At 45.1% G+C, this 19,360-nt stretch overlaps 1 protein-coding gene and 1 long non-coding RNA gene across 2 annotated transcripts; one reads left to right on the top strand and one right to left on the bottom strand.

Annotated features, from left to right (window-relative positions):
* Positions 1–2,248: 2,248 nt before the first annotated feature.
* Positions 2,249–18,530, top strand: LOC130260663 (myosin heavy chain, skeletal muscle, adult-like). Its single transcript, XM_056506279.1, has 39 exons — positions 2,249–2,270; positions 2,747–2,989; positions 3,077–3,220; positions 3,312–3,468; positions 5,393–5,420; positions 5,519–5,633; positions 5,726–5,818; positions 5,950–6,013; positions 6,110–6,208; positions 6,315–6,418; positions 6,519–6,657; positions 7,300–7,418; positions 7,517–7,666; positions 8,211–8,381; positions 9,163–9,472; positions 9,631–9,707; positions 9,958–10,045; positions 10,140–10,257; positions 10,581–10,704; positions 10,792–10,928; positions 11,032–11,287; positions 12,090–12,332; positions 12,434–12,610; positions 12,696–12,841; positions 12,932–13,022; positions 13,111–13,500; positions 13,652–13,778; positions 13,946–14,064; positions 14,521–14,717; positions 15,057–15,240; positions 15,327–15,492; positions 15,665–15,789; positions 15,938–16,246; positions 16,350–16,553; positions 16,833–16,958; positions 17,053–17,223; positions 17,311–17,415; positions 17,558–17,653; positions 18,240–18,530. Exons 2-39 carry the CDS (start codon positions 2,783–2,785, stop codon positions 18,393–18,395), a joined length of 5,832 nt encoding a protein of 1,943 aa, XP_056362254.1. The 5' UTR covers positions 2,249–2,270; positions 2,747–2,782; the 3' UTR covers positions 18,396–18,530.
* On the bottom strand, positions 3,475–4,669 carry LOC130260674 (uncharacterized). The gene is made up of 3 exons (XR_008841826.1): positions 4,556–4,669; positions 4,036–4,213; positions 3,475–3,777 (listed from the first exon to the last, which is right to left on the bottom strand). It is a non-coding gene; the product is annotated as an uncharacterized LOC130260674 (long non-coding RNA).
* Positions 18,531–19,360: the final 830 nt, after the last annotated feature.

Raw genomic sequence — 19,360 nt, 5'->3', positions numbered from 1 at the left:
TCTCTCTATTTCATGTGAAGGCTCTAGAACTGGCTCTGTCATGTATAGACTTCTAATGGCAGTACAGACCATTGTCTTTGGAATGTAAGAGCTTTCTTAGATCATGACTAAGAAGTCAAGTTATAATCTTAATTAATTTTTAAAGTAAAAATTATTAAAATAAGTAATTTGGTTTATAAATTTAAATAAAATATCCAAGGAAAGTTTTCTTACTGATAACTATGTTCCAAAAAATATCAATATTGGATTTTGTAGCTTTTCTGTATTCAGTGTTTGTTGTGAAGCTAGATTAAAAGGTTTGCAATCAATAATTTTGGTCATTAATGACATTTCACACACCCATACACACACACACACACACACACACACACACACACATAATCTCAAATTCCAATCCAAATTTCCAATGGTCAGTTTTTTCTTTGTCTCCAGTTTGTTTCAGTTGCTGACAAGGCAGCCTACCTGATGGGTCTGTACTCAGCAGACCTCCTTTGACCCTATGTTATCCTTGAGTCAAGCTGGGAATGTATTTGTGACCAAACCTATGTCACAAATTCCCTGATTGTCTTAAGGGAATTAGAGGAACCTCCTCTAACCAGGGGATGTGGCTGATGGCCCAGGTGAATTGCTTCTCTACCAGTGCAGTTCTGTGGCAAACAAACAGAAGGAGTTGGTAGCCACTGCCCAGGCAGGCACTATGGCCTGATTGCTGCCACAGAAACTTTTGGGATGGACTGTGTGATTGACATGTGCTGTGACTGACAGCTGTAAAATATTGGGAAGGGATAGTCAAGGAAGGAGAGATGGGGGAGTTGCCCTGATGAGATGCATCCCCAGATCCTGAGGGAACTGGCAGATGAAATGGATAAGCCATTATCCATCACATGTGACAAGTCGTGGCTGTCTGATGAAGTTCCACTGACTGAAAAAACCAATTTTTAAAAAGGGGTAAAAGAAAGACCCAGGGAACTACAGGCTGGTCAGTTTCCCCTCTGCATGGCAAGATCATGGAGCAGATCCTTCTGAAAAATATGCTATGGTACATTGGCTGGATGATCACATTTAAAGAGTTGTGGTCAATGGCTTGAATTTCAGGTGGAGACCAATAACAAGTTGTGTCCCCCAGTGAGTTGTTTTGAAACCAGAATTATTTAACATATTTGTCAAGAGCATGGACAGTGGGATTGAGAGCACTATCAAGTTTACTGATAATACCAAGCCGTGTCTTGCAGTCAACACTGGAGGGAAGATAGATTTTGATTGGATATAAAAGTGACATTTTTTAAGAAGAGGCCAGTGAAACACAGGCTCCATGATAAGGGAATGCCCCTGGAATCACTGGGAGTGTGCAAGCTCAGGCTGAATGGGGCTTTGATCTAATCAAAGGTATTCCTGCCCACAGCAGTGGTGTTGCACTAGATGATTCTTTTAAAGTTCCTTCCAACCCAAACCATTCTGTGATTTGTCCTCTAAGTTCTGTATGTCCATGGAAGTCAGAGACTGTGAAGAAACAGAACTTCTGATGCCCCCCTGCGCTCACTGTTTCCGCAGGTTGTTTCTGAGCTCCTCCTGTTCAGGGCAGAGGGTGTTTCCACCAGCTTCCCCCTGCCCTGCACAGGGAACTCAGGGCTGACTTCTGGCTTGGAACTCCAGAAAGTTGCATGCTCATCCTTGGAACAAGCTTTTCATGCCCACACCAGTGATTGATGTTGGATATCTCCTGAGATCACATTTACTGACCTTGTCTCTCTGCTCTTCACTGGGCTTTACCCACTGAGCTCTTAACAATTAAAACTCCAATGACCAGGGAAAGAGCATGCTTAAAGGAGCTCCAGTGACTGTGATATTTGAGATTTGATAAAAATGCTAGACTGAGGATGTATCAAAGTAACACCACAGTCATGCAATAAAAATACGCCTTGAGTACACAGGGAGACCATTGGAAATGCAGCAGTATAGTTCATTTGTGCTACATCCAAATTTTCCAAATGCCTTGACTATCTGAACTTCTGTCCTTATGTCTCTAGACAAATTATTTATAGTCAATACATTCACGGCATTGGTAAGATACAAAACATTTCTAAATATATCCTATTAAATCAAATGACAATTTTGCCCTTAGTTCAGTTTGCCAGACAATGCCTTGCCAAAGAATGTTTGCCAAAAAATGTTTTGACCGAAGAAAGGGGAAGAATCCAGAGCATCTGCCAAACAGACTCTATAAAAGTGTCGTTGCAGCTCTCTGCCCTGTCTACTAGAAAAGTTTCAAGGTAAGTGCACTGCATCTAGTTATTAGGTATCCACATTATTGCATATTATGCACATATATTTTTTCCTTTGAAACTGGTTTCCAACTAAGTTTTTCCATCTGCTTTTAAGGCTATAGTATCTATTTTATTTCTACTTTTTAAAAAACAGTAGAATAAAAAAGTTCCCTTAACATACTTCATATTCTCAAATCTGACACTACAATCCATAAAGCCAAAGTAAAATCTGTACATTACCATAAGACAAAAATAAAAGAAATTTTTACAAGGTTATTATATATTATTTAAGGTTAAAAGAATATTTTTCTCTTCTGAGTTTAAATCATTAAACACAAGGAAGGCAATTTTTGGTAGTTTTGGCAAATTTTGTTATTTTTAGCAATTCTATTAAGCACTCAATTTTAAAGCATTAGAAAAGCTGTCCTTGCAAGGAAGGTACATAAATGATCGATTCATGCTACATTTCTTTTCTCCCACAGGGTTCTTTGCTGATGTGCCTTCAGTAAAGTGCAGACATGGCCTCTGCAGATGCTGAGTTAGCTTGTTTTGGGGAGGCAGCTCCTTACCTCCGAAAATCGGAAAAGGAGAGAATTGAGGCCCAGAACAAACCTTTTGATGCCAAGACATCTGTCTTTGTGGTTCATCCCAAAGAATCCTTTGTGAAAGGCAAAATTGAGAGCAGGGAATCAGGCAAAGTCACTGTCAAAACTGAAGGAGGAGAGGTAAGTGAAATCAATTCTGAAGGACCACATTTGATCCCCACTTTGAGCTTTTAGGTGATACATGTGGATTTTTTGTTTCCTTGGCAGACCTTGACCGTGAAGGAAGATCAAATCTTCTCCATGAACCCTCCCAAGTATGACAAAATCGAGGACATGGCCATGATGACCCACCTCCACGAACCCGCTGTGCTGTACAACCTCAAAGAGCGTTACGCAGCCTGGATGATCTACGTAAGTGGCAGCAGCAGCTTCCTTTGGGCAGCCTCAGGAGCTGCTGGGCCAGGCTCAGGGGAAGCCAACGTGCTGTGTCCCTTCCTCACAGACCTACTCGGGTCTCTTCTGCGTCACTGTCAACCCCTACAAGTGGCTGCCGGTGTACAACCCCGAGGTGGTGTTGGCCTACCGAGGCAAGAAGCGCCAGGAGGCCCCTCCACACATCTTCTCCATCTCTGACAACGCCTATCAGTTCATGCTGACTGGTGAGTTACTTGGTTTTCTTTACAATCACTTTGCTGTAAACACTCACAAAGGAGAAAGAAATATTTTCATGGCAAAATAGTTCAATGTAATGGTTGTGAGGTTTCATACCCTCTTGTCATTGGAAATGATGACAACTTTCCCTTGGTTGAAGAGGATCAGGTTAGAGATCATTTAGTCAAACCTTGACATCCACAAGTTCGTCCTAATGGGGTGCACCTGCAAGTGCTGAGGGAATGGAAGGACACCATATCTTGGCCTCTCTCATTCACCTTGGAATGGTCATGGCAGTCAGGAGACGTGTGTGAGGACTGGAAGAAAGCAAATGTCACAAGTCTTCAAAAAGGGCAAAAAAGGAAGATCCAAGGAACTACAGGCCTGTCAGCCTCTCCTGAGTATTGGAATGGCTAATCCTAGAGGCTATCTCTGAGAATGCAGAATACAAGAAATTGATCAGGAGTAGTTAGCATGCATTCACCAAAGGGAAATTATGTTTAACCAACTTGATTTCATTCTACAATGGGACAACTGCATGAAGACATGAAGGGAAAGTACTGGATATTTCCTACCTGGATTTCAGCAAGGATTTTGATGCTGCTTCTCATGATATCCTCGAAGGCAAACTCAGGGAGTGAGGGCTGTACAAGTGGATGGTGAGCTGGATGGAACGCTGTGTAAATGGCAGATCTCAAAGGGCTTTAAAAGGGCTTGTTCTGGGCCTTCAACGGTTCAACATTTAAAAATAATCTGGAAGTGATGAAAATATTTTTCATTTGACTAAATTCTTAAGGTCAGCAGATATGAAGTTTAACAATGAAGAATTTCAGAGGGAAATTATTACATTAAGTTCTTATTCAGTGAAGTTGCAAGAAGCTTTTGTCAACAAGAGTAAAACAAATGCCACTGGGGAAAAAACCCTCATTGCCAAGAACTTTTATAAGTATCTTCTAATACTGCTTCAAAATTTTGTCTTAAGTATCATAAATCTAAAAAATAAAAAGCTGAAACCTAGAGATCACTGAGCAAGAAACAGAGACCAAAACAGAAAGCATTACTATATCATGGGTACTATACAAAGGGTATCTGCACCTGGTGTGTTGTATGCATTTTCAGGCTTCCTTCTTCACAAAAGAATGCAGTAAAATGGAACAGGTAAAGAGGAAGATGAAAAGATTTCCCAAAGGTAGGAGAGGCTGTGCTGGTAACCCTAGAAAAAAGATTTTTATTGCTTAATAAAATTAAGCATGGCAAGGAGAAGATGAATAGACAAGACAGAGTACATGATGAAACAAGCTCAACACACAACTTTTTTTTGTCATCATTAAGTGATCAAAAATAGAGCATAACGATGGAACACAAAAAGAAGTGAGCATGGGTTAAGAAAGCAAACAGATGAAATTGTGGAAAACAAACTCAGCTCAAACTACTGAGAAGAGATACATTAATTCTCGCTCTGGAAGTACCAAAATTTTAATATTATAGACTAGACTATGCTGATAAAGGTTACTTAATGTTTATGATATTCCTGTAATTTTATTGTAGCAACAATCAATTTGGAACCAAGATAAAAACCATTTAGAGGGTCTTGTGGACTGATCAGGAGTGGTTGTTCCTATGTAAAAACTTCATGAGAAGCATGTATTCGAGTTCAATTCAGCTTACTGAAAGACCATTTAATCAGTAACTGGAAAACAGATCCATAGCTGGAATCATGTTCATAAACAAAATGAACTGTGACATGAAGGGAATATCCAGAAGAAGAAATACATGTTTACTACACCAGACACCATTGGAGGGTTGAGATATCAGAGATATCATAACATTAAAATATTCAAAATGGGTGAAGGCATACAGGTTTATGAAATTAATTAGCTGTCTATTGCCAGTGCATTAATAATAATTTCTTCTTTTCTGCCTTGTTCACAGATCGGGAGAACCAGTCCATCCTGATCACGTACGTACACCCCCTGCGCGGGTCCCTGAGGGGCTGCCCGGTGCCAGGGCACCTCCTGCCTGACCACGCACCCTCTGCTTCTCTCTTGCCTTTGGCAGCGGAGAATCCGGGGCCGGGAAGACTGTGAACACAAAGCGTGTCATCCAGTACTTTGCAACAATTGCAGCCAGCGGAGAGAAAAAGAAGGAAGAAAATACATCAGGCAAAATGCAGGTAAATTAGTAGACAAATGTTGGAATCGATGCTTTCCTTTGTTCCTGACATGATTTTAGAAAGGATAACTAGCAATAATTATCTCCCTGCAGGGAACGCTTGAGGATCAAATCATCAGCGCCAACCCACTGCTGGAGGCCTTTGGAAACGCCAAGACCGTGAGGAACGACAACTCCTCACGCTTTGTGAGTTCTTGCTTTGCATAAAATCTCTCTCCCTCATGGCATCACAAATGATGCCTAAGCAGTCCTTCATGCAAAGGAGACGTCAGCAGAACACATCCAGGCTGACCTGCTGCTGCTTCTTTGCTTAACAGGGCAAATTCATCAGAATCCACTTTGGGGCCACAGGCAAACTGGCTTCTGCTGACATTGAAACTTGTAAGAGATTCTCCCGGACTGTTCCCATCCCTTCCCAAATTCCCACATCCATGTACATTCTCACAAGTGCCTAACTCTTTCTACCTCCCTGGGCAGACCTGCTGGAGAAGTCCAGAGTCACTTTCCAGCTCAAGGCGGAAAGGAGCTACCACATCTTTTATCAGATCATGTCCAACAAGAAGCCAGAGCTAATTGGTAGGAAGGAGCATTACAGCTTTTTGGGGTTGATCACTGAGGCACAGTTCCTTCTCTCAGCTGATTGACTAAAGTAAGCCTATGCCTTGCCTCTTCCCGCTTTCAGAAATGCTCCTCATTACCACCAACCCTTATGATTTCCACTTTGTGAGTCAAGGCGAGGTCACTGTTCCCAGCATTGATGACCAGGAGGAGCTCATGGCTACAGATGTAAGTAACACAGCAACAACTTATCTCCTAGGAATGCCTTGAGGGTGACATCTCTGGCCCACTAAGGACACGGTTTTTGAATTCATTATTTTGACTGCAGAGTGCCATTGACATCCTGGGCTTCACTTCAGATGAGAAAACAGCCATCTACAAGTTGACAGGGGCTGTCATGCACTACGGGAACCTGAAGTTCAAGCAGAAACAACGAGAGGAGCAGGCAGAGCCTGATGGCACTGAAGGTATCAGCAAATTCAGGGCCTGATTTGTGCCAAGCCCTTCTCTGCATGCAGAGGTGATATGTTGGCCTCCTGAGGCACACTGCAGTTGGCTCAGGTGTCCACTTAAAACACTGAGAATTCCATTTTTACCTCTGGTCCCTCTAATTGCAGAGGTACTTTCCTAGACATAGGAAGCTCCATTATTCTATCCAGTGGTGGCTCCCCAAACAGAAGCTGCCTGAAAGCAGGAACTTCAATTAAAACACAGGATAGCTCTCTCTCTCTCTCTCTCTCAAACCTCCAAGCACTAAGGCACTCAGATGGGCAATTGTGGTTTTGGCGAAATAACTCCGGCAAGCTGTGCTACCAAGAATCCCCTTGCCATAGAAAGAGAACGGACCTTGCATTTTGTCTTGCTAGAGGCTTTTGTTATTCTTCTGGGGAATTCCAGGTTCAGTCTTTTCTTATGCAAGCCATACTTGTTCTTGCTTTCAAAGAAGACTATGAGTAGTGTCCAGAATTTGCATTCCTTCACAGACCTTCTGTGTGAGATGAGATAAATGTTCTTCCATTCCTAGAAGATGAACAGCAGAGTTGTTCACATCACCCGAATTCTAGAGATTGTCCATAAATAAATGCTCTTCTGTCTTTCCCCACCTCCAGTGGCTGATAAGGCTGCCTACCTAACGGGCTTAAACTCAGCTGAATTTCTCAAGGCCTTGTGTTACCCCCGAGTCAAGGTTGGGAATGAATACGTGACCAAAGGTCAAAACGTGACACAGGTAACATCTGACAGTTGTAAATGCACAGCATGAACGAATACATACACGTTTTTCTTTGTCTCTCAGAGCTAACTCCAGCCCTGCCTTCTCTGCTCTAGGTGAACAATGCTGTGGGTGCCCTGGCAAAGGCTGTGTTTGAGAAGATGTTCCTGTGGATGGTTGTTCGTATCAACCAACAGCTGGACACGAAGCAGCCCAGGCAGTACTTCATTGGTGTCCTGGACATTGCTGGCTTTGAGATCTTTGATGTAAGGACCAAGAATTTCGCAGCACAAACAACGGGCAAGGAGGGGTCACGATGACTCAGAAACACATAGAGACGCACATAGCTTTGGGCCAAAGGGGTGGATGCTCTTGTAAATTTAGTGTTTTGGGCAAGTTCACAGTGTGTGTCCTGTGCTGTGAATGCCATGATGATGCAAGGACTTCTGCGTCAGAGCACAGAAAGTCCCAGATTATTGACCTAAGGTCAGGGAAATTCACGGTGGGGGGGACACTGAGGAGGTTTCTACTGTCCAGGAGCTCAGAGAGATACTGAGCTTTCCAAAGGTTTGCAGTGTAGTAGCAGAGTGAAAAAGAATTGTAACTTTTGTCTTGATTTGCAAAATAATAATGAAAATGTCCTTCAAGGACAGTGAGTGTTAGAGTAGAAGGCCTACTAAGGAAACACATGCTGGTACAGTAGGTTTGGGACTGGTGTTTCAGCTTCAAGCAGCCTTAGGAGAATGGCAGCAAAGGCCTGTGGGTTTGGCACACCTTGAGAACCTGTGCACCTTTCCTTGCTTTGGGCAGTTCAACAGCTTTGAGCAGCTGTGCATCAACTTCACCAATGAGAAACTGCAACAGTTCTTCAACCACCACATGTTCGTGCTGGAGCAGGAGGAGTACAAGAAGGAGGGAATTGAATGGGAGTTCATTGACTTTGGCATGGACCTGGCTGCCTGCATTGAGCTCATTGAGAAGGTACTTTTCCCATGCAAGTATATGATGGCTGTTGGAATTCTGTGATGTTTCTGAGGCAAAGTCAGCTCAGAAAGAACTTACAGCCAGACATGTAACATCAGTTAAGAAAAGTATTTTGCACTGAAATTTAGTTTAGTCTAGCAAAGAGAAATGGGGAAATGCACATGTGTGTCAAGAGTCTGCATCATCTAGTCTTTAAGCATTGAAAAGTAACATGGACTCCCACCAACGGCCTTCTGAAACCAAACCCAATTCAGTCTCATTTTCTTCCTTCTCCAAAGGCTCAAATCCAAAGTCCCCAGCCAAATTTGAGAAAGAAATATCATATCACCTGACCTCCCCAAACTATGGAGCTCCTTGTAGCAGCTTTCCCCATTGTTTTTCTCTTTACCATTGCTCCCCCAGTTCTACACCCAATCCTCATGTGAGCTGGACAGACGAGTTCCTGCCAGTTCATGAAGACAGGCTGCAGAGAGGCAAGGGACTGCAGAAATAAACTCTTTGAGTGAGACCAATTCCTGGTAAACCTAGGCTTTCATCCAGGCTGAGATGCTGCCAGAGCACAACCAGTGTTTGACATTCATAGCACAGGCTTCTTGTCATTGTCATAGAATCACAGAATGGTTTGGGTTGCAAGGCACCATAAAGAACATCTTGTTCCAGTCCCCTACCATAGGGAGGGACTACTTCCACTACACCAGGCAGGTGAATGTCCCATCCAAAGTGATCTTGAACATTTCCATTGTAACCTTTCCTTGTCACTTCTTGTGATTTCTCCCAGCCCATGGGCATCTTCTCCATCCTGGAAGAGGAGTGCATGTTCCCCAAGGCAACTGACACCTCTTTCAAGAACAAGCTCTATGACCAGCACCTGGGCAAGTCCAACAATTTCCAGAAGCCCAAGCCTGCCAAAGGCAAGGCTGAGGCTCACTTCTCCCTGGTGCACTACGCTGGCACAGTGGACTACAACATCACTGGCTGGCTGGAGAAGAACAAGGACCCTCTGAATGAAACTGTCATTGGGCTGTACCAGAAATCATCTGTGAAGACCCTGGCCTTGCTGTTTGCCAACTATGGTGGCGCAGATGCTGGTCAGTTTTGTGGAAATTGTATTTTTAATGTGAGACAAAGTTTTCTCAGCATTAAAGCTGCAAACACTAGAAATATAAAGTTGTTGTGTGTTCTGTAGTATCCAATATATATAGTCCCATAATAAAAAATGTGTATTTTTCTTTTCTGTTTCTTGCAGAGGCTAGTGGTGGTGGTGGCAAGAAGGGAGGCAAGAAGAAGGGTTCTTCCTTCCAGACTGTCTCAGCTCTCTTCAGGGTAAGAACAGAATTAATTTCCTCATTTAAATACCCACTAAGATAACATAGGTATTCTGTGAAATTGCAGTCAGAAGACAGACCTGTAATTCACTAAGGCTCTAATTCATATTTATATAATTTTTTAACCAACATAATCATGCATTTCATACAGTTAAAGATATAGAAAGACTCAGTTTTTTTATGCACATCATAGATAAGCATGAGGTTCATACTTGATTAAACCTGGACTTTTCCATGTCATCTCACAGGAGAATTTAAACAAGCTGATGGCTAACTTGAGAAGCACTCACCCCCACTTTGTACGGTGTATCATCCCAAATGAAACTAAGACACCTGGTAAGGCAAGCCAGGAGGAAAGCAGCTTGAGCAGCAGAAGCTGTTCTCCTGAGTGTCAAACAGCAGGGCAGTGACTAATGGTGGTATTTGCCAGGTGCCATGGAGCACGAGCTGGTGCTGCACCAGCTGCGCTGTAACGGCGTGCTGGAAGGGATCAGGATTTGCAGGAAGGGATTCCCCAGCAGAGTCCTGTATGCTGACTTCAAACAGAGGTGAGAGCTCTGCATCTCTCTGCCCACTCAGACCAAGCTGAAGAGCCTGATAATTTTAGTAATCTCTACATTTTACACTGTCATGTTTTGCTGTGAATTTATGATTTATTTTATGATGATTCTGAGAATTCACTTAGAGCCTAAGTTAATGATATGAAAGATTATTGTACTCTCTTGCAGTGTCTTTCAAGACTTGCACTGTCTTGACTGAATGCCCTCTCTATACATGATATCACTCAGCTGTTGCTGAATAGGCTGTGAGGGTCAATGATAGTGATGGTTTCAGAACTGTTAGTTTCTTAAAGTTCTGCTTTGTCCTACAGATACAGAGTACTTAATGCCAGTGCTATTCCAGAAGGTCAATTTATGGATAACAAGAAGGCTTCAGAGAAGCTTCTTGGGTCCATTGATGTTGACCACACCCAGTACAGATTTGGTCACACCAAGGTAGAATGAAGTTCTGTATTTAAATACAGTGTGCCCCAATAATGCACTACCCAACACTAATATCACTGCAATCTTGCCTTTCTCAAGGTGTTCTTCAAGGCTGGACTGATTGGTGTGCTAGAGGAGATGAGAGATGAGAAACTGGCAGAGATTATGACCATGATACAAGCCAGGTGCAGGGGCTTCCTGATGAGAGTGGAGTACCAGAGAATGGTGGAGCGGAGGTAGATACTTCTCACTCCTTTGATATGTTCTAATGGTAGTTGGATAATTGAGTTGAAATACACCAAACACAGGATATCCAATAACATGGGGATTTATTTTCAGGGATTCCATCTTCTGCATCCAGTACAATGTTCGTGCATTCATGAATGTCAAACACTGGCCATGGATGAAGCTGTTCTTCAAGATCAAGCCCTTGCTGAAGAGTGCTGAGTCTGAGAAGGAGATGGCCAACATGAAACAAGAGTTTGAGAAAACCAAGGAGGAGCTCGCAAAGTCTGAGGCAAAGCGGAAGGAGCTGGAGGAGAAAATGGTGGCCCTGGTGCAGGAGAAAAATGACCTGCAGCTCCAAGTGCAGGCTGTGAGTATCACTGTTCATTTCTCCCAAGAAAAATAATGATAAACTGTCAAAATGCTTCTTGTCCTGCACAGAGACTCACAGGAATTAATGGGTGGTAGAAAACAGTCTAAATCACACACTCTGAGTCTCTCTAATGTCAGCAAACTGGCACTGGCAGGGGCATAGTGAGACTCCTGGCAGACCCACATGGAACTCACCGTTGCTGTTGTGTGAGGACAGAGCCATGTAAAACCAGCCAATGTGTATTGAACAGTGAAGAACTTGGAGCTGGAAGAGAAATAATTTTCAAAGTCCTTCCGTACAACACAGTAAAATCAAACCTGAGAAGGACCCAGTTTTCCTCAAAACTGAATTAGAAAAATGCAGTTTCACCAAAGAACCCAAATATTTCCCCATGGCAGTATTCTCATAAATTGTCTATTGCTCAAATACTATGAAGTAAATAATCAATTATAAAGAAAAATGTATTGCATATTTTTACATGGGAAAAATACTCCAAGCCCTTGTTCCTGCTGAAACTAGAAACTGAACTAACCCCTGTTCCATTCTGCTTGTGTGTGCATGAGGCATTCTCATAGCTACTCAGCACAAACTGGGAGACACTTTTGGGAGACATATTTAGGAGACAATAGAACTTTAGAATTATATTGATTCCAAATGACAAGATTTCCCACTAGACACAATTCAAGATCCTCCTGTTGCTGGAGCTGAAGGTCAGGTTCACCTGCTACTCAGTGATAAAAGAGGCAGAGCAGAGAGAGTTCAAAATGTTAGAAACCACAAAATTCTGTCTCCCCACCAGGAAGCAGATAGCTTGGCTGATGCTGAGGAAAGGTGTGACCAGCTCATCAAAACCAAAATCCAGCTGGAAGCCAAAATTAAAGAGGTGACTGAAAGGGCTGAGGATGAAGAGGAAATTAATGCTGAGCTGACAGCCAAGAAAAGGAAACTGGAGGATGAATGTTCAGAGCTGAAGAAAGATATTGATGACCTTGAGCTAACACTGGCCAAGGTGGAGAAGGAAAAACACGCCACCGAAAACAAGGTATGAGGCAGAACCTGTCACTTGTGCTCTGGGAAAGATTTGTCTTGTTATGAAGTTTTTAAGCACAATTTTCTATCTGTGCTTGCTCCTTCCTCCTAAAGGTGAAAAACCTGACTGAGGAGATGGCAGCCCTGGACGAGACCATTGCCAAGCTGACAAAAGAGAAGAAAGCCCTCCAAGAGGCCCATCAGCAGACCCTGGATGACCTGCAGGTAGAGGAAGACAAAGTCAATACTCTGACCAAAGCCAAGACCAAGCTGGAACAGCAAGTGGATGATGTAAGCACACAGACATAGAACAGGAACAGGACAGGTATGGAGCCTGATCAGGCTGATAGAGCACTGATGGTTTTGTTGTGTTTAGCTGGAAGGGTCCCTGGAGCAAGAGAAGAAACTGCGTATGGACCTGGAGAGAGCTAAGAGGAAACTGGAAGGAGACCTGAAGCTGGCCCAGGACAGCATCATGGATTTGGAGAATGATAAGCAGCAGCTGGATGAGAAACTGAAGAAGTAAGCGTGGCTCTGGGGTACCTGAGTGCTAGGGCACCTGAGCACTTGTCTTTTTTCTTTGAGCTCTAACACTGTTCACTTGGCCCAAAGGAAAGACTTTGAAATCAGCCAGATCCAGAGCAAGATCGAGGATGAACAAGCCCTGGGCATGCAATTTCAGAAGAAGATCAAGGAGCTGCAGGCAAGTGTCTGTTCCTTCCCCTGCCTTGCTCAGGCTCAGCTCAGGCAGGAGGAGGGCACAGGTGTGAGGGGTCCCTGCTGTTCTGCAGGCCCGTATTGAGGAGCTGGAGGAGGAAATTGAGGCAGAGCGAACCTCTCGCGCTAAAGCAGAGAAGCATCGGGCTGACCTGTCCAGGGAGCTGGAGGAGATCAGCGAGCGCCTGGAAGAAGCAGGAGGTGCCACAGCAGCTCAGATTGAGATGAACAAGAAGCGTGAGGCGGAATTCCAGAAGATGCGCCGTGACCTGGAAGAGGCCACGCTGCAGCACGAAGCCACGGCTTCCGCCCTGCGCAAGAAGCACGCGGACAGCACAGCTGAGCTGGGGGAGCAGATCGACAACCTGCAACGCGTGAAGCAGAAGCTGGAGAAGGAGAAGAGTGAGTTGAAGATGGAGATTGATGACTTGGCCAGCAACATGGAGACTGTCTCTAAAGCCAAGGTAAGGATTGCATTAGAAAATCCTGACAGGGACAAAGTGTGGCACAAAAGCTGCCTCTTCCAGACACATTCCCAGAAACAAAATCCCCCCTGTGACAATAAGGCAGAGTGCAAACCCTCATCTCTTCTCCCTTCCCGTGTTTGCTCTCTAGGCCAACCTGGAGAAGATGTGCCGCACACTGGAAGATCAGCTGAGTGAGCTTAAAACGAAGGAGGAGCAGAATCAGCGCATGATCAACGACCTCAATACGCAAAGAGCTCGTCTGCAGACAGAGTCTGGTGAGACATCCTAATCCCCAAAGTTCAATGGCAGGACCTGTATGCCCTGAGCAAGCCAGAGCGTGCAAGGTGGCAGCTGGTGTAAGCTCTCCAGGCCATTCCTGGATACAGGCAGAAGGTGTCATAGGAGGAACAGTGTGCTTCCTTTGTTCCCTTTCCCTTCCCAGGTGAATATTCCCGCCAGGTGGAGGAGAAGGATGCTCTGATTTCTCAGCTGTCTAGGGGCAAGCAAGGATTTACCCAACAGATTGAGGAACTCAAGAGACATCTAGAGGAAGAAATCAAGGTCTGGAAGTACTCTAGTGTCCTCTGCCTACATGACCCCCAAAAGCACCTGTAGAATCCTGTCTAACACTAGACTGCTCCAGTGTTCCTTCGCTAAACACACGTATCACTGCAGGGAATGGCACTAATGCACAACACCCCACTCTTCAAGTAGAGTAGGAAGGAAACAGGATACTTTTGGTGCTGTAGGAAGTCATCCACAAGGCTTCTACAAGATTGTGATGATCCTCTCTAAGACACGATTCAGCCACATATTTACACCAACAGCAGATTACTGTCCCCAGAGGAGCTGTCATTAATGCATCCTGATGCTCCAGAACGTGTCAATGAGGGCTTCAACAGCTCCAAGCTCTACATATTCGCAATTGGAGTTTCATTCCAATTTCACTGTCAAATTCACAATCAAGAAGCATTTCAAGATAAGTTTTCAGGTTACCAAACCCAATTATACCCACAGGCCAAGAACGCCCTGGCCCACGCCCTGCAGTCCGCTCGCCACGACTGTGACTTGCTCCGGGAACAATATGAGGAGGAGCAGGAGGCCAAGGGGGAGTTGCAACGAGCCATGTCCAAGGCCAACAGCGAAGTGGCCCAGTGGAGAACCAAATACGAGACAGACGCAATTCAGCGCACAGAGGAGCTCGAGGAGGCCAAGTACGTGGGAAACAGGATGGCAAATGATGGCAGAAAACTGAAATTGATCTAGGGGAATTGGATCTCTGAGAATGGGTTAAGACAAGAATAGGATGCAGGTAATTATATGCTGTCTCTGCAGAAAAAAGGGGAGAGAGGGCGGGAGAGGAAATATGTAGATTGCAAGGGAAAATATCAGCTTTAGAAGTGGTAAGACAAGCCTAATCCTCCATAGTTGATAGCTGTTTTTGTATATGTGGAAAGTTATTGGCTTAAAACCCCCAAAACTGCCCTCTCATGACTGTATAGAACTGATGCTCTTCCTAGCTGTAATGTGGAACTGTGCTTCTCTCCTCCCAGGAAGAAGCTGGCCCAGCGTCTGCAGGATGCAGAGGAACATGTTGAGGCTGTCAACGCCAAATGTGCCTCCCTGGAAAAGACAAAGCAGAGGCTGCAGAATGAAGTGGAAGACCTGATGATTGATGTGGAGAGATCCAATGCTGCCTGCGCTGCTCTGGATAAGAAGCAGAAGAACTTTGACAAGGTCTTTTGGCCTCCAGCACCAGCACTCCTGGCCAGAGCATGGCCCCGTGATGGCCACAGCCCTACTAACAGCCCCTTTCTCTGCAGATCCTGGCAGAATGGAAGCAGAAGTATGAGGAAACGCAGGCTGAGCTGGAGGCCTCCCAGAAGGAGTCGCGCTCTCTCAGCACGGAGCTGTTCAAGATGAAGAATGCCTATGAGGAGTCCTTGGACCACCTGGAGACAATGAAGCGGGAGAACAAGAACTTGCAGCGTAAGTCCCTGGCCTCTGCTCCTCACTGCCCTTTCTCACAAGCTTGTCCCTCTGCCACACTTAACGGCTCAGGGCCTGCAGGGATAAGAACATGCGTGGCCCCTTGATGCAGCAGAGCCTTTCTCCATTCAGCTCTGTGCCTGACCATGCTGCTTTTCACCCTTCCTTGCAGAGGAGATTTCCGACCTCACAGAGCAGATTGCAGAGGGAGGAAAAGCGATTCATGAGCTGGAGAAAGTCAAGAAGCAGGTTGAGCAGGAAAAATCTGAACTGCAAGCCTCCTTGGAGGAAGCTGAGGTACATACAATGCTTATAAATGGTGCTCCCATGTAGGAGTATTGGTGTAGTTCTTTGGAGAGACAGCAGGAAAGCAAGCCTACATTTAAGTGGAACTGCAAAAAAGGTTACTTAGAAAGTAAGACACTCTTCATGCTGAATTGTGCAGGCCTCTCTGGAACATGAGGAGGGGAAGATCTTGCGACTGCAGCTTGAGCTCAACCAAGTGAAGTCTGAGATAGACAGGAAGATAGCAGAGAAGGATGAGGAGATTGACCAGCTGAAGAGAAACCACCTCAGAATTGTGGAGTCCATGCAGAGCACCCTGGATGCTGAGATCAGGAGCAGGAATGAAGCCCTGAGGCTGAAGAAGAAGATGGAGGGAGACCTGAATGAAATGGAGATCCAGCTGAGCCATGCCAACCGCCAGGCTGCAGAGGCACAGAAGAACCTGAGAAACACCCAGGCAGTGCTCAAGGTCTGTTCAGCAGAGCTAGAGAAAAGAGAAATTAAATCTCTGACAATTTTTGCCACTCCAGTACGCACTGACGCCTGGCAATTATTCTTGTCTGTTTTTCCAGGACACTCAGCTGCACTTGGATGATGCTCTCAGGACACAGGATGACCTGAAGGAGCAGGTGGCCATGGTGGAGCGCAGAGCAAACCTGCTGCAGGCTGAAGTTGAGGAGCTTCGGGCAGCGCTGGAGCAGACAGAGCGGTCGAGGAAACTGGCTGAGCAGGAGCTTCTGGATGCAACTGAACGTGCACAGCTCCTCCACACCCAGGTCAGGCAGTGCTGGAAATTATTTCCATTGATAAGTGATAACAAGGGATTAAATTGTTATTCATATTGTAAGTGATTACTAAGGAAACGTGTGTTTACCTAGTGGAAGAATTGTGCTGCAATATGTCCCCTCCAGCCATCCCTCAATATCTGTTTTGCTGCTCTGGTGCTAAAGAAGTCTCTTGCACTGAAGACTTTCGTAAACTCTACCTGCATTTTCAAGCCTTAATGTGGAGGCATTTGGTTTGATAGTAGGAATCCTGTCTTTCCTGTTGCGCAGAACACCAGCTTGATCAACACCAAGAAGAAGCTGGAAACAGACATTTCCCAGATCCAGAGTGAAATGGAGGATACCATCCAGGAAGCCCGCAATGCTGAGGAGAAGGCCAAGAAGGCCATCACAGATGTGAGTTGGGTGCTCCTGGCATTGTTGATGGTGAATGTACTCTGCCCAAAATATCTACAGCCCTAAAATGGCTTTGACCTTTTGCTCTGATCAGGCGGCCATGATGGCAGAAGAGCTGAAGAAGGAGCAGGACACCAGTGCCCACCTGGAGAGGATGAAGAAGAACCTGGACCAGACAGTGAAGGACCTGCAGCACCGTCTGGAAGAGGCTGAGCAGCTGGCACTGAAGGGAGGGAAGAAGCAGATCCAGAAGCTGGAGGCCAGGGTGGGTAGGGCTGGGGCTGTGCCTGAGTGAGCGTATCCTTGGAGAGACATTGCCAGGGAAGCTGCAGGGATGGGATTGTCCTTGCAGGTGCGGGAGCTGGAAGGGGAGGTTGATGCTGAGCAGAAGCGCAGCGCTGAAGCCGTGAAGGGTGTGCGCAAGTACGAGCGGAGGGTGAAGGAACTGACCTACCAGGTAAGGCAGGAGGTCTCCTGCTCTGACAGGGTTTGCTCACAGCGAGTCACATTTTGCACACACCATCCCCAAGGGGAACTGTTAACCTTGTGTGATGGAGCACTATGAATTGACTCTCTATCCTGTTTGCCAACCTCCCTAGTCTGAGGAAGACAGGAAGAATGTCCTCAGGCTGCAGGATCTGGTAGACAAGCTGCAAATGAAAGTGAAATCCTACAAGAGACAAGCTGAGGAGGCTGTAAGTATTGCTTGGAGAATGGGCAAAGGCCACATTTCACTGGGGCAGGACACACATTGAGTGAGGCTGAATACCAGGAGAGGGGTATGAAAGAAATTCCTGAGACATAATCATCTTGGTCACACTGTTTTGCTATTGTGTCATGAGGCCTTGGTGAGCTCTGGGCACCTGGCAGTCAGGGAGGTTCATTAAGGGAAATTCTGCAGCCTGTTTCACGGTGGAGGCCAGAATAAATAAACCCAGGGTCCACACCCACTGATGGACAAGTTCCTTAGTCTTGGCTAATAACCAGCAGCAGAAGGCTTCAGGTCTTCTTAACCCATTATCTCATACAGACAAGTACTGTGAGAGTAAATATAGAAATGAGAAATTGGAATTACCAAATTGCTCCTCATGTGTGGTTCAGTCCTGGTGGAACTTGTCCCAGTGGGGTCCTGAAAAGGGGAGGATGAGGAGCTCTGTGTGAGGCTGATGTGTGAGCAGTGGTGGGAGGGGATGGAGATTTGCAGCCCCATTAGACTGACTTGCAGCAGGAGTGAAACCACTGCCCTGAGTTCCTGACCCCTGATTCCATTTTCACTCCCAGGAGGAGCTGTCCAATGTCAACCTGTCCAAGTTCCGCAAGATCCAGCACGAGCTGGAGGAAGCCGAGGAGCGGGCTGACATTGCAGAGTCACAGGTCAACAAGCTCCGAGCCAAGAGCCGCGACATGCATGGCAAGAAGATAGAAGAGGAAGAGTGAGAATGTCACAAGGCAGCAAAGTGACCTGGGGGCTGCACAAAATGTGAACCCTCTGTCACTTCCTTCTTCCTTCAGTTTTTGTTTTGAACTGTTTTAGTGTCTAGAGAATAAACCCCGTAGATTCCTTTGTGTGCATACCATGAGCAGTTCTTTTCTTTCTGGTTTTATTGTTTGGACCCTTATTACCATTTTTGGTACAGTTTTGCATAGTTTTGCTTTATCATCTCTGTGTCACAATGCAGCTCTTTTTCATTTAGTTCCTGATAACTAATCCCTTCTTTTTTCCTTAGTGACTTAGGTGTGAATAGAAAAATAACATCATATGAAGAGTAAACAAGGACTACAATTCCTGATTGTTACTCCTGCAAGTTCTTTCTACTGGTGTACCCCAGGCAATATATTATAATCATCCTTATGGCACTTCAGCGCTTTCCAGCTTGCAATTGTCAGGTGTGAGATGCTCCTTTTGCTGGTCTCAGAGAGTGATGTATAGATTGCTGATAACTCAAAGAAGTCATATTTTTTTGTGCAGCTGACAGAAGGTAGTCTTTAGCCTCCACTATTTTTTTCTTCTTGAATTTAATTAGAAGACCATGAAGAGTACTACATCTTCTTGAATTAAAACTGGAGAAGGTTGGTGGCAGTTCTGTGAGATTTGCTGTAGTTTCTAGAAATTAGATAAGTGTCTCAAGAAAAGTTGAGTTTCAGCCACGTTACTTTCTGAAACACTGCCCTGTCTTGAAGTATTTTTCTTTCCTGATGAGAAAGACCAGGTGTTTGATGTGGTGTTTTCCTTACTGGTGTTGTAGAAACTCAAAACCCCCAGCAGGAGCTTCTCTCACTCACTAGCATATGGCAAGAGAGGTCAGAGTAGACAATGAGAAGAGAGGAGACAGTTTGTTGTAGTCCAGCAGTGAAAGGAAAACAGTTCATTAGTAGCTGTCATCTCCTGTCTAGACTAATGA

The sequence above is a fragment of the Oenanthe melanoleuca genome, chromosome 18 (genome assembly GCF_029582105.1).
Source record: "Oenanthe melanoleuca isolate GR-GAL-2019-014 chromosome 18, OMel1.0, whole genome shotgun sequence".
Classification (NCBI taxonomy): Eukaryota; Metazoa; Chordata; class Aves; order Passeriformes; family Muscicapidae; genus Oenanthe; species Oenanthe melanoleuca.
This window is presented reverse-complemented; position numbering and strand designations above follow the sequence as displayed.